We start from the raw sequence: 13,948 nt of genomic DNA, 5'->3' as shown, positions 1-13,948 counted from the left end.
CCAGTGAGCCCTCTTTCCCAACCTCATGACTCCATATCAGAAAAGTGCCACCCTATAACCTCTCTCCATTTAGATCTGCAAGAAATGCTGTCCCACTCTTTACTACCATCCTGACACTAGGTGGACAAACTGGTGGCTAGGCTTTATTTTAGAGGGCAAGATGGACTCCCTTCATATCCAAATTCAGAAAAGCTGCCAATTGTCTCATCCCTCCACCCCAGCATCCCCAAACCTCAAATTCCAGGGATGGGGGTCAGATGAAGCACGTCATTTTATTTCACAAAGACTGTACAAAATTCCTTATAAAACATGGGATAGGTGCCACCTGGTTACCTCACTCTGCCCCCTTCCAAATCCATGGAAGGGGGCAGGTGAAGGTAGGAAGAGTGTGGATGAACAGCATTATGTACAAGGCAAGGGTTGAAGTGATAAGTACAAGTTCTGTCATATTTACACTATTTCACATATTCACAGGTGTACAGGGAGCCAGGAGGGAATGAGTTCAGGCTCTGTAATCTTGTATAAAAAAGCACCAGTGTCCGAGACTGGACACCCACTGCTATAAGAGATGCAGTGGTGCCCAGGTTCTGATCGTCACCGACTGATATCCCGACTGGAGTCCCACAACTTGGTGTTGGGTGGCTCAGCCCGAAGGCGGGTGAAGAAAGGATGCTGAAGGGCTTCACCCAAGGTCAATCGCTTAGCAGGTTCATACTCTAGCATGCTTTCAATCAGATCGAAGAGCTGGTGGTGGTCCTCTGCCTCTGAGGTAAGATACCGCTGGTGGAGGAGGGCAGGAAAAAGGTGACACAGGAGAAATCCTGCCTCTTCTTCAAGGCCCTACTTTTTAATCTTAGAGAAACATCTAAGGCCCTCCTTGGAACTGATTGGAATGCTTTTTTTCTTGTTTTCAGTGGGATGGTGGTACTGGGGATTGAATTTGGGGACACTTGACCAGTGAACCACATCCCTAGCCCTATTGTGTATTTTATTAGAGACAGGGTCTCACTGAATTGCTTGAGGCCTCAATAAGTTGCTGAGGCTGGCTTTGAACTCACAATCCTTCTGCCTCCACCTCCGGAGCTGCTGGGATTACAGGCATGGTGCACCCAGCCTGGAATGCTCTCTTACATTGACCAAACTAAGACCAGCATTTCTGATATTACAGCTCCACCCACCATTCCACCAGCACAATTACTCCTTCATACTCTTTTTCTTTCTTTTGGAACTGGGGGTTGAATCCTGAGCTTTGTGAATGCAAGGCAGATGCTTTGCTAAATCCCAGGCCTCCTTCATACTCTCTTTCAGAGTTCTATTTGTAGATCCTTTTTTAGCTCATTACAATGTAAGCTCTTCAAATGGTAATTTATTCTTTTCTGTCTGACCTAAAGAATCCAAGACACTGTTTTGACATCTAGATGTCAAGGTTATAATCTCCTTCCCTCCACAAAGCCACTCCTCTTATCTCACCTTTGTTGACCAATGGTGTCTTCTTTCAGCTTTCTTCCCTTCCTTTCCTAGCCCTATGCTTGCAGAAATGCATTCCAGGGACAAACTACCTAAGAACTGACCTCTGGGTGATGGGCTCTATTTATCCCCTGCCTGGCTCACCCGCAGTGGTTTGCAGTTCTCACGAACATAGCGTCCAGCTGAAGTATTCTCATCCCAATCCAGGCGACCCCGGTAAAAATATTTCTGCTTTCTAAAGGGAAAGGGGAGGTTGAGGAACTCAGAAGGTTTTCCTTATTATAGGATTCTTAACTTATTTCCTCATTTAAGAGTAACTGGGGAGGGAAGCGAGGGGGCATGGGGTTAGAAGTGATGGTCATTATTATCCAAAGTACATGTATGAAGACACGAATTGGGTGTGAATGTGCTTTGTATACAACCAGAGAGATGAAAAATTGTGCTCTATATGTGTAATAAGAATTGTAATACAGTCTGCTGCCCATATATAAATTAAAAAATTAATAAAAAAAGTGGGAAAAGGGGAGGTGTATCAAAAAAAAAAAGAAAAAAAATTGATATAAAATAGACCTATACTGAAAAGAGAAAATGAAAAGGGTTAAGCCCCTCTCATTCAAAGTTCACCTTGTCTTTCGGATCATCCGAGAAGGGATGGGACCCAGTATCCTTTCCATCATGGCTAGATGCTCTCTGTTGTCATGAGTCTAGGAAACAAAGGCAGAGCTAAGTAAGGGACTGACAAGGGGAAGCTGGGCTGCCAGACAGGCAATGCGAAGGAGTGAACAGGCAAATATTCAGCAGACAACAAAAACAAGCAGAAGAATGCCAGGTAGTAGAGTAAGACCCCTTACCACTTACCTGAAAGAGGGTGAAGCCAACATAGTACTCGAAAATGATGCAGCCTATGCTCCACACATCACAAGGCTGTGACCAGCCCAACTCTGAGTGAGAGTGGGAAGGAAAAGATATTATGAGACATAGAGGGCCCTGGCCCCACCACATCACCTCACACACCTGGATCGCCCTTGCTCTTACCAAGGATGACTTCTGGTGCCCGATAATGCCGAGTGGAGACAATGGTACTATGGTGCTCATGGTCAAACGTGGCACTGCCAAAGTCTACCACCCGCACAGCAGTGCTTTTCACACTGCGCTCATCTCGCTTCTAGGAGCAAGGCAGAGAGTGAATGAACAAGTAAACTGCAAACCAGTATTCTACCTCTATTCTCTAAGGTGCCTTAAAAAGTCAATTCTAGCAAATCAAAAAGCTGAGTCAGGGGCTGCAGTTGTAGCTCAGCGGTGGAGCACTTGCCTAGCATGTACTAGGGCTACAGAAAACTAAATGATATTGTGTCCATCTATAACTTAAAAAATTAGAAAGAAAAAAACTGAGACAGGAGGATCACAAATTCAAGGCCAGCCTGGGAAGCTTAGGGAGGCCCTTTTATACTATACAAATATATATTTGTGTTATGTATTATATAAGTTGTACAAATTATAAAGCTAGGTGCAGCGGCACACATTTGCAATCTCAGTGAGTGTGGAGGCCGAAACAGAAGGATCCCGTGTTAGAGGATAGGCTCAGCAACTTATCAAAACCCTTTCTCAAAAATAAATAAATAGGCAGATAGATAGATGAGGGGCTGCGGCTGTGGCTCTGAGGTAGCATACTTGTCTGGCATGTGTGAGGCACTGGGTTTCTCAGTACCACATATAAATAAATAAAATAAAGGTCTATCAACAACTACAAAAATTATTTTTAGAAATTAATTTTAAAATAGCATGTAGCTAAGAAATAAAGCAACCCCACAGTACTGAAAATGTAAATAAATAAATGGTCGGGCTGGGGATGTGGCTCAAGCGGTAGCGCGCTCGCCTGGCATGCGTGCAGCCCGGGTTCGATCCTCAGCACCACATACCAACAAAGATGTTGTGTCCGCCGAGAGCTAAAAAATAAATATTAAAAATTCTCTGTCCCTCTCTCACTCACTCTCTAAAAAAAATAAAAAATAAAAAATAAATAAATAAATAAATAAATAAATAAATGGTCTGGGGATATGGCTGAGTGGTAGAGTGCCCTGTCCCTAGGATTAAAACCCAGTACCACAAAACAAAAACCTAGCCAACTATGGCATGCTACCACACACCACAGAAGATCTCCTGGTTTACTGAAGAACTTTTAAGAGTAAGGAAGTTGGCCATGGTGGGGTACACCTATAATTCTGGCAGCTCGGGAAGTTGAGGCAGGAGGATCAAAAGTCTGGGGCCAGGGGCTGGGGTTGTAGCTCAGTGGTAGAGCACTTGCCCCACAAATGTGGGGCACTGGGTTCGATCCTCAGCATCACATGAAAATAAATGAATAAAGGTATTGTGTCCAACTACAACTAAAAAAAAAAGTTTGGGGCCAGCCTCAGTACCCCTGGCATCAATCCCTATTAGCAGGAGGGGTGAGCCAGACACAGTAGTGCTGGCCTACAATTCCAGCTATATGGGAGGCTTAGGCAGAATACAAGTTTAATGCCAGCCTGGGCAATTCAGCAAGACTCTGTCTCGAAATAAAGAAGGCTGGGAATAGCCCAGCAGTAGAGTACCATAAGGTTCAAACCCCAGTATGAGGAGGGAGAGAAAGAAAGATTGATTATGGAGTGGCTGCAAGTCTGTATCAGAAGACTATATCCACATGATCGACACATTGTTTTACTGAAAATATGTAACATGTAGCAAAAGAGTCAAGAGATGGAGGGGCTGAGGCTAAGTGGTAGAGCGCTTGCCTAGCATGTGTGAGGCACTGGGTTTGATTCTCACACCACATATAAATAAAGGTCCATCAACAATTAAAAAAAAAAAAAGAGATGGAGAGCTGCTTTTTCCTTTGTTTTTTACTAGAGATTTAACCCTTGGGTTCTTTATCCCCAGGTTTTTGTTTTTGAGACAGGGTCTTGCTAAATTGCTGAGGCCTTTAACTTTTGATCCTTCTACCTTAGCTTCCCACATGGCTGAGATTATAGGCCTGGGCCACCATGCCCAGCTATGGAGAGCTGCTTAAGCTCTGAGAGGTCTATCATCTCCAGTTAGTCCAGGGAGCTGAGCCTTCCTTCCTCACAGAAAAATATCTTAAAAAACAACAAAAAAAAGAGGGCATTTTCACTCTATTGGAAAGCCCTTTATCCAAGCTCTCTTCTAATTCAGGTCTTCTTAAATCTTTCCCTCCCTATTCTAGTACTCTAGTTTTACCCAGTTGGAGTCAGAGAGGAAAAAAATAAGGGAGGACAGAATGGGCTAAGCAAAGGACAAGTGGGCCAGCCATCTGCCTCCAAGGGCCAAGGACAGACCCTGTTCATCTTACCTTCTCTAGGTTGTAGGTGAGCTCATAGTCGGAATTCACAAACAGAATATTTTCAGGTTTGAGGTCCGTATGTGTCAGCTTGTTATCATGAAGGACTGCAGAGGAGAAGGGCAGGTCAGGCTTAGTTCAGGTGGCCAGAGCTAAGTGGCACCACCTGACCCCAAGCTGAGCACCCAGAGCAACGTTGGTGAGGAGGAAGGACCAGAATCACTAGGGCTGTTTTCTGCTCTACAACTAAATGAAATGCCTGGTCTAAAAAGACCTATTCTTTCTAATGTATCTCAACTGATGGGATAAAGAAAAAAAGCTTTTTACAGGTGGTAGTTTTGTACTGAATCTGACATGTATAATATCTTGACATTTTGTGAACTCAATTCTGTGAAATTGTATGGCTGTAAACTCAGTGGAAATATGTATTTGTCTGGATTCCCTACCTGGCCCCTTAGCTGAATTAGTCCACATTCCCATTTGCTTTGCTATAACAAAGAACATCTCAATTTAGATGAATGTAAACCTCTAGCATAGAGTACATTTGTCTCTTTGTGTTTGCTAACAATTTCCTAATGGGGGCGGGGGAAGGACATCCTCGAACACTTCAACTTCAAAGGCTGTCTCCCAGCTCCTACTAGGCTGGGTGTGGAGAAAGTGATGGTGAAGACATAAATCTAGAAGTGATGTCAGAAGACAGGCCAAGATGACAGTGAACAATAAAACTGTGGGTAATTGTGCTTTGACTGTTTAGGGGTTTGACCAGTCCACAAATGAGACAGAAGTGGTCCACTGGAGGGAGGGGCTGCCCCAGAGACCACCTCAGCCCACCCCACTCACACTTGACGGCCTGGCACAGCTGGAAGGCCATGTGGCGCACTTGGTGGATGGGATAGGGCAGGTAGTTGTTGTCTTTGAGGAAATCGAAGGTGCTAAGGCCCAGAAGCTCAAAGGAGATACACATGTGGCCATGGTAGTCAAACCAGTCAAACATCTGGACACAGAGGCTGGGAAGAGAGATGGGGGAAGGGGAATGTCTGATGAGCTCCCGTCTGCCCATCACCCCTCCAAAAGGAGGGCCTATACAGTTGCTGATTCCATATAATTGTGTAAAAACATGCCAGCTAATATTAGCATAAAATTCAGTTCAGCTAGCAAATGGTCTTTCTGGTAGACCCAAGAGGCACTACCTGCCAATCTTCCAAACGTTTTCCTACATTTTATTTATTTTTTGATACAAGGGATTGAACCCATGGGTGCTTCTGCCACTGAGCTACCCCTTTTTATTTTCAGACAGGGTCTTGCTAAGTTACCCAGAAGGGCCCCAAACTTGCAATCCTTCCTGCCTCAGCCTCCCAAGTCACTGGGATTATAGGTATGACGTACCCAACTCCCCAGAACTCCTGCCTTAAAAATTCTGAAACAGATCATGCTAAATCGACCAGATCAACTTCAAACCTAAAATCTTCCTGCCTTAGCCTCCCCAATAGCTGACATTATAGGTGTGCATCACCCTGCCCAACTTCCTACAATATTTTAAACAGTTCAAAAACTATTCTATTTTTTGAAGAATTCTTGAGTGCCAAGCTCTAAACAGTGTGAACCTTGAATTATCAAATGGTCCCTTCTAAACCCCAGCCCCATCTATAAAATCCACTCAATATCAGCCACTCTTGCCCATGTTTATACCTATTGTCTTCTAACAGCTTTAATGTTCTTATTCTTAATGCCTATAAGTGTATGTGAAAATATTACTGTATAAGTGTGGCCTCATTAACATAGTTTAGGCATAAAAGCATACTTTTGGTCTTTTTCTTTTTTTTTTTTTTGATAGCTGGGAATCAAACCTAGTGCCTACCAACTAGGTAGACAAGTACTCTACCACTGAATTACACCCCCAGCTCAAAGCACTAATTCATTTTTGATAGATATCGATGCTCAGTTCCAGGGTCATTTTCAGCGTGTATCTCTACAAAAGTCATCCTGGGATGAGGCCAAACTGCAAAGCACTCTTAACTGTCCTGAAAACAAGAGGAATGGATTAGAGAATGTCCCAAGCCCTGCCTACCCTGATGTTGTACTACTCTAAGATGATGAACACAAGATGAATGGATGGAAGGATCTACCCCTGCCTGCCTAACCCCAGCCTGGGAGTCTTCCCTATGCAGGGGGAGCCTCCCAGCCTCCCTCTACACTCCTCTGTTTGCTTACTTCTTGTTGTCAGGGTCCTTCTCATTGATTTTCTCCAGGACATTGATTTCAAGTCGAGCTGCTTCCTTATACTTTTCCACATTCTTAATGATCTTCAGGGCAACTCGAGCCCCACCCCTGTAGGTTGGCAGGGGAGACTTTTGCTAGGTCCTTGAGAACACCTCAGATGCAATGGGGCTGTGTAGGGACTAAGAATTCCTGACTTTTGCTAATTAGCAAAAAAGTCCCAGGTAACCCCCACCATTTCTTTATGCCTAGGAACTGTGGTGTAGGAAGGGGCTGCCAGTTACCTGCGATGGTCAACACACTGAACAACTCGGCCAAAGGTCCCCTCTCCTAAGGTGCTTACAATTTCATCTGAAATAAAAGACAGCAGGGTCGGGGAGAGGGAGGGAGAGAAGGTGGGGGCGAATGAGTTGAATTGGAAGGAAAAAGGGTACAGCAACCTGGGGTGAGATGAAGGAAGGGGAACAGATACAGATGATCACAGGGGATGAAACCCCTGCATGACTCCCACCACCTTTAACCCAGGGGCCATGAGAGCTGGGAGTGGACAGCAGAGGTCAATTCTCAACAGCAACTCAAACCACCCAGATGAACAACACCACGGAGAAAAGGCAAAGAGGCTGTGACTTGGGTTGGCTTGGGACGTTAGGATGGCTATGGGACCAATACAGGCTATAGGATTGTTACGATTTGGCTTGTACATCGCTCTTGTAGCCAGTCCCCGACGTGGTAGATGAGGTGGCCCTCAGCGTCGTCCTCTACACTCTTGGCTCTCCGGCTGCTGTGCTGCTGTCGGGGGGCGGGGGGGGTCGGAGCAAGCCAGGTGTCGGAGCGGGGGCCGGAGGGAGACGGGGTGGGTGGTGGAGGGGTCACCGGTCACAGGCGCCCAGCCATGGGGGACAGACGATGATGGGGGACAGTGGAAGGGAACACGTCAGATGCAGTAAGGCGGATTGGTGTGAGAAGAGAGAGCGGCGTACAATCCCAAGTCCCCAAACCCAAAACGGGAACAGGGAGAGGCATGGGCAGAGCAGAGAAGTGATGTCGTTGCCAATGTCACCCACAACCCCATGCTCTACACAATACCCTTCTGGGTGGGCACAGGTCTCTAACCCCTTGCCCCCACCCAAGCTTGTCTCCTGAGGGGGCCTAAGAGCCCAGGGCTTGGGGGAAAAAGGTAGTTCACAAGGAAGGTCCCTATCAAAGAATGGAAGCCTCTGGGGCAGAAGAGTTGCTCCAACACAATAAGCCCCACATGCCAGGGAGGGCACTGGAGTTTACAAAGGCTCAATGCCCATCCATTTGCAAAGTAGATTCTGGGGCCCTTCAAGAGTCGGAGAGCTTCCAAGAGGGTAGGCAGACTCAATGCCCACATTAGTGTTCATGCCCCAATGCTCAGCTGAGATCAAGGACACTACTAACTTACCAGGGTCCCAGAGGGCCTGAAGAAGAGTAGGGAGAGGAAGGGCCTGGGCTGACACTCACCGAAGATGAACGGCTGAAAGTTCGGCTGCGTCTCCTCCGCCGCCTGTGTTTCCTTCGGCTGCTGCGCTGGCTGCGGTAGCTGCTATTCTCTCGATGATACTCGTAGGAATGCCGATAGTCTGTGTCATAGTAGGCCTCTCCACGATCCCGGCTGTAGTCATTGCGCCTGTAGCTGCCACAGTATCGCCGGTCGTATACCCTCCGGTCGGATGAATGGTCATCATAGCTGCTGTTGGACAGCATATCCCCATTAGGTGCATCTGTTCAAGCCCTGCCATGCCATAGACAAGGACATGCCTCAAGGAGGACAAAGAGTAATGCCAGAAAAATTGCTCTAAGGCACTTTAAGAGTCACTCTGAGAGGATCAAAGACCAGAGAAGTAAGATGAGGAAACAGAAGATTAACAACTGCATGTTACCATGACCTCTGAAAAGGAATCTGCAGTACCACTCCCTCTCCTCCTCTCCAGTGACACAAGTGAACAAAGAACCAGTTCTTTCTTGCACATTTCTGTCTAAAATCCAGCTTTGCTCTAAACCATTTCTGTTTAAACACTAAATTATTAACAGCATGCAGGCCTAACTGTCTCCGAACTTTCTCATTAGCTACCTCCAGCTCATAATCCTTTACAGATACTTCCCTCTACCTGAACACATTTCTCCCGTTTGACTCCTACTTGCACTATACACAAGCTTAGATGTCACTTTCTTGGAAAGTTTCCCCTGGACTACACAGCCTGCCGCCTCAGTTCAAACAAACCTACCAGGTACATCCTGAGCCCAGCAAGTTAGTACTTTCTCTCTCTCTCTTTTGGTACCAGAAATTGAACTCAGGAGCACTTAATCACTGAGCCACATCCCCAGCCCTTTTCTGTATTTTATTTAGAGACAGAATCTGAGTTGCTTAGCACTTTGCTAAGGTTACTGAGGCTGGCTTTGAACCCATGATCCTCCTGCCTCCACCTCTGGAGCCACTGCGATTACAGGTATGCTGAACTGTACCCAGCCAAGTTAGTACTTTCTCTACAATAACACTTTTTGATCTGTGTGTGGTACTGAGGATTGAACCCCAGGCCCTTACATACACTAGACAAGCAATCAACCACTGAGCTATATCCCCAATCCTTTCTATTTTTAAATTTTGAGATGGGGTCTTGCTAAGTGACCAAAGCCAGTTTCAAACATGTGATCCCCCTGCTCAGACTCCCGAGTTGCTGGGATTACAGGCATGTGCCCAGCCAGGATAATACTCTTAACATTGTGGTACAAATGGCTCATTTTGTTATCCACCTTTTTTTGATGTTGCTGTTGTTCGGTGCAGGGGATTAAACTTATGGCCTCACTTATGGTAGGTAAGAGCTCTACCACTGGGCCAAAACGCCCTCTATCCCTTCTTCTCCACCTTGAACATCGCCTTCAGCCAGCTGCTTATAGCACAATGCCCTTAGCAAGTAATCAATAAACATTTGTTGAACAAACAAATAAGCAAGTAAACTGGAATCAGTTTCTCCTCCTGAGGCTTCACCTCCGTGAACGAACATGGTAGCTGTCCTCCCGCCGGCGTCGACGTGTCCGGTCACTACTACTTGACCAGGAACGACTTCTTCGTCGCTTATGTTTTCGGCTCCGATAGTGCTCATGGTAACTCCCCCTGCTACCTCGCTCTGAGGAATGGTACCTTCGGGGATGAGGCATCTGAAAGGGATCGAAAAATGGAAATAACAGGGAATGCTCTGGGTTTTTAGAAGTCTCCTCCAAGGATTGGTTGTTCCAAAAATGTTATGCTGTTTTTTGTTATTTCTATTTTCTTCTTTATATATATATATATTTATTTTTTTAGGTGTAGATGGACACAACACAATGCCTTTATTTTTATGTGGTGCTGAGGATCGAACCCAGGTCCCACCCATGCTAGGGAAGTGCTCTACCGCTGAGCCACAAGCCCAGCCCCTAACTCTCTCTTCTTTTATTTACCACTCACAACTTCCTTAATCTTCCTAACAATTTGTCCTTCTTGGAAGATACATTCACTTATTAATTTTGGTAAAATACTCTAGAAAGCCCCCTCAGTTCAAATGCTCTACCCTGGTTTACTTCACGGCTCCACAAAGACCTTCAAGTCTGAGCCACAACTTATTATAGGTAAATGTGTAGCTGATGGAGACTGCCACAGTCCACTCCTGCTGTGACTAAAATACACAAGTGTGTGATCCTGTGATCCTCACAAGTTAAAAGAATAAAACTTTAGTTTACAGTTATATTTTACAGACATTAAAAATAAATCTTAAAAAAAAAAAAAGTATATCTTATCTCACCAACTAGACTATCAGTGTTCCAAGGGCAGGAATGCAATTTTCCAGAACTCTATACACAGCCTAAACACTAAACACTGCCAAGTTCTAAGAATGTGGTCCCTTGAACTATCTTAATCACCTCTCACATCTCTGGTGAAATCCCTTGTGAGAGGTTTTAATAAAGTAGGCCCAAATTACATTCAGTTTTCTATCTGGCCCCTCCCATCTTATGCTTAGAAGTAGGCAAAAACTTGTTTTTAATTAATATCAGCACTACTTGGATGAGAATGGCCGCTTTCCAGTTAATGAAATTGGAATGGTATGATTCAAAAATCCTTTCTTTCTCAAGGAAAAAAAAAATCAAGAGAGAATCACTGTCAAAATTCAGGAAGGCAATAGCAGAACAGAATGAAAACAGCCCAAGGACAGAAGTCGGGTGGGGGCCGGGAGGATCAGGTGTGCAAAGGGTTTAAGGACTCCAACATCTGGCTCCCATTCTGGGCCACTTCTTGCCAACCTCCTCAAAATGAGGAGGTTGATATTTGATGCATTCTTGGCCTAAAGCGACTGGCAGGAAACCAAGAAGATGGAAGCACAAGCTTCTCCCAGGTAATCCAACCTTGATTAGCATAGCTACATAAATGCCATCTCACCCCATAATACTGCCATTAAAATCCCTCACAGGCCTTCCCCCGCAAAGCTTCTAAACCTTTTCACTCATAAAACCCATAACTAACTCCTAGAGTGAAACTCTTCCTGCATGCTTCAAGTGATACTTCTCTGGCTTCGATTGGACCCGCTGGTCCAACTTTGATATTAAGCTCTATTGCATCTCTGGAACCACTCCAATCCTTACCCCATCACTCCTCCTACTTTGCCTCCTTCCAACTTTCCCATAGGTTTTTCCGGATACCGGCCGACCTCCTTTCCCATTTCCCTACTGCACCGCTTCGCAGATCGCAACCCTCCTCTTCTCTTCATCTCGCCCCCGTTCCTTGCCCCCAATCCAATCCTACCCCAGTCCGCCCCGCAGTCGCCATCTTCCCGCGCGGCCCCGAGGTCCGCCAACCCGCGCGCTCACCGTTCTGGCGGCGAGGCCCGTGCGCTTGTCCCACAGGAAGTCCGTGATGGCGGCGGCACTGCGGCCGGAGTCCCGGCACCCCCGCGGCGACGAAGTGCGGCTCCACCCCCCCAACCCGGGACCCTGGGACCTCCCGCCCCGTTCCCGGGCTCCGCTCCAGTCCCGCCCGCCCCGGTTCGTCCCCGCCCCCAAGATCCTCTCGGCGCCGCTCGCACCGCCCCCGCCCAGGGCCCGATCCCAGCTCGGTCTCCGGCCCTGGCCTCTCCGCTCCGCCGCCGCCACCGTGAGCGAGCACGCACGCACGCACGCACGCACGTCCTGCGTCGCTTCCCAGCGACCCCCCTCAGCTCCGCCCCCAGGGCCGCGCGCGCCACCACGTGCTCGGCGGCTCGCGGGCGTCGGTCTGTCAGAGCCCGGGAGGTGCAGGAGGCGGAAGTTCCTGGAAGCCGGGAGGGACTCGGGGCGCGCTGGGCGTGTACCTGGTTCGCTCTGCCCCGCCTCCTGTCCTCTCCTATTCCTCCGCACTCCTGTCCTTTCCCGTCACATCTGTGGCTTACTTATTTAGCTTGGGAGGTTGAAAGGATTGTATTTATAGGGTGTCGCTGTTCGGCAGACCTGACTCTGGTGAGACTTGGTGGTGAGAGCCAAAAAAACATCCATTTCTTATAGCAGTTTCACTACCCAACCCCAGCACAGAGAGGTTCCCACCTTTTGTCCTGAACGAATTTAGTTAAGCACTTGTGGGGCAGGTACATGGCTGGGGAGAAAAGGGGAGAACCCAGTGCCAAAAAAGCGGGAGGCGTGTTAGCGGGGGAGATCACTTGAAAACTCTTATATGCTTTACATAATATGTAAGAAGTATGAATTTACTGAATCTTTAAAAATAACAGGCAGGAGAAAGACTTTAAGGCAAAGTGGACAGTTAGAGACACTGCAGAGGAATTGAGAAATGGTCAGAAAGGAAAATTGGATGGGAAACAAAATAACTTGAGAAATCAAGTAAGGGAATATCAGAGTGAAGCTAGGTGAAAGATCGTCAGAGATGATGGAGATTAAAACGGTTAAAAAAATAGGAGAAATTCCGTGACATAGAAAAGAAGGGGAGTGAAAGAATTGGAAAGGAGTGAAGGTTTCACTCTTGCACACTTTCCTAGATCATTCATTCATTCAACAAACACTTAATGGGTGTCCACTCTATGTCCAGCTTTTTACCAGGCACAAGTCTCCTGTACTTCAGAATCTCAACATATAATGGAGATGACTGTCTTATAAACTTATATTGTCAACCTTGTAACAAGAGCTGTTATAAAAAGTGATGCCCTGACTCCTGTAAGAAATCTCTAGACTAGACTCTAGGGAAGGGAGTTGGAAATCTGTTTCTAGGTTTCCTAAAAGAGATGAGATCTCAACTGTTGGAAAGTAAATTGGAGGAGAATATCAGGCAGAGAAAATGCTTGCAAGGACCTGGAGACAAGGCAGAACAATGCATTTCAGCATTATTGCAGTCCTGGCTTTCAAGATAGGGACTATCAGAAGAGAGTTGAAACTAGGTCCAAATTTTGCAGTTCCTGGTAAATTAGGCTTTAGCTTCAATGCAGTCCTAAAATGGGGAAGTTTGAAGAACTTTACAGCTACATTTGGATTTTAGAAGAATGACTGGCAGGGTTGGGGATGTAGTTCAATGGCAGAGCCTAGTATGCCTGGGTTCAGTCCCCAGCACCAGAGAGAGAGAGAGATGAAAGGAAGAATTTGAGATATTTAGGAATTAATACCCCTTAACATCACAGCACTGAAATTTAACTGTTCATTGATCTGTCCTTGAGCCCAGATAAGCATGGCTTTATAGTATGGCTAAGACTTTGTATAAGAGTCCCTAAAGAGTTGCATTTGGTGAAGGTTGGCAGAATCAGGAAATATTCTAGGGGTAGCAGCTTGGAGGAGCTCAGAAAGCAGGAATAAGCGTAAGGAGAAAAATGAGAGAAGACGAATCGGGATTGGAGACCCACGGGCGAGGATGGGCAAGAAGAACCTGAAAAGCCATTCCCCACTTCTTCCATTGGCCCCCAACCC

At 46.4% G+C, this 13,948-nt stretch overlaps 1 protein-coding gene across 5 annotated transcripts; it reads right to left on the bottom strand.

Annotated features, from left to right (window-relative positions):
- Positions 1–253: 253 nt before the first annotated feature.
- On the bottom strand, positions 254–12,038 carry Clk2 (CDC like kinase 2). Of its 5 annotated transcripts, none has more exons than XM_005331346.4 (13): positions 11,879–12,038; positions 10,029–10,198; positions 8,504–8,732; positions 7,720–7,807; positions 7,303–7,369; positions 7,013–7,129; positions 5,642–5,808; positions 4,814–4,908; positions 2,503–2,632; positions 2,326–2,408; positions 2,092–2,171; positions 1,612–1,702; positions 254–780 (listed from the first exon to the last, which is right to left on the bottom strand). In XM_005331346.4, the coding sequence occupies exons 2-13, from the start codon at positions 10,196–10,198 to the stop codon at positions 595–597; spliced, it is 1,503 nt and encodes a 500-aa protein (XP_005331403.1). In that variant the 5' UTR covers positions 11,879–12,038; the 3' UTR covers positions 254–594. The 5 variants fall into 5 exon arrangements, with proteins under 5 accessions (XP_005331403.1, XP_005331404.1, XP_013216626.1 ...); XM_005331347.4 differs by having other exon boundaries at positions 7,720–7,804; XM_013361172.4 differs by having other exon boundaries at positions 8,504–8,729.
- Positions 12,039–13,948: the final 1,910 nt, after the last annotated feature.

The sequence above is a fragment of the Ictidomys tridecemlineatus genome, chromosome 11, assembly GCF_052094955.1.
Source record: "Ictidomys tridecemlineatus isolate mIctTri1 chromosome 11, mIctTri1.hap1, whole genome shotgun sequence".
NCBI classification, from domain to species: Eukaryota; Metazoa; Chordata; class Mammalia; order Rodentia; family Sciuridae; genus Ictidomys; species Ictidomys tridecemlineatus.
This window is presented reverse-complemented; position numbering and strand designations above follow the sequence as displayed.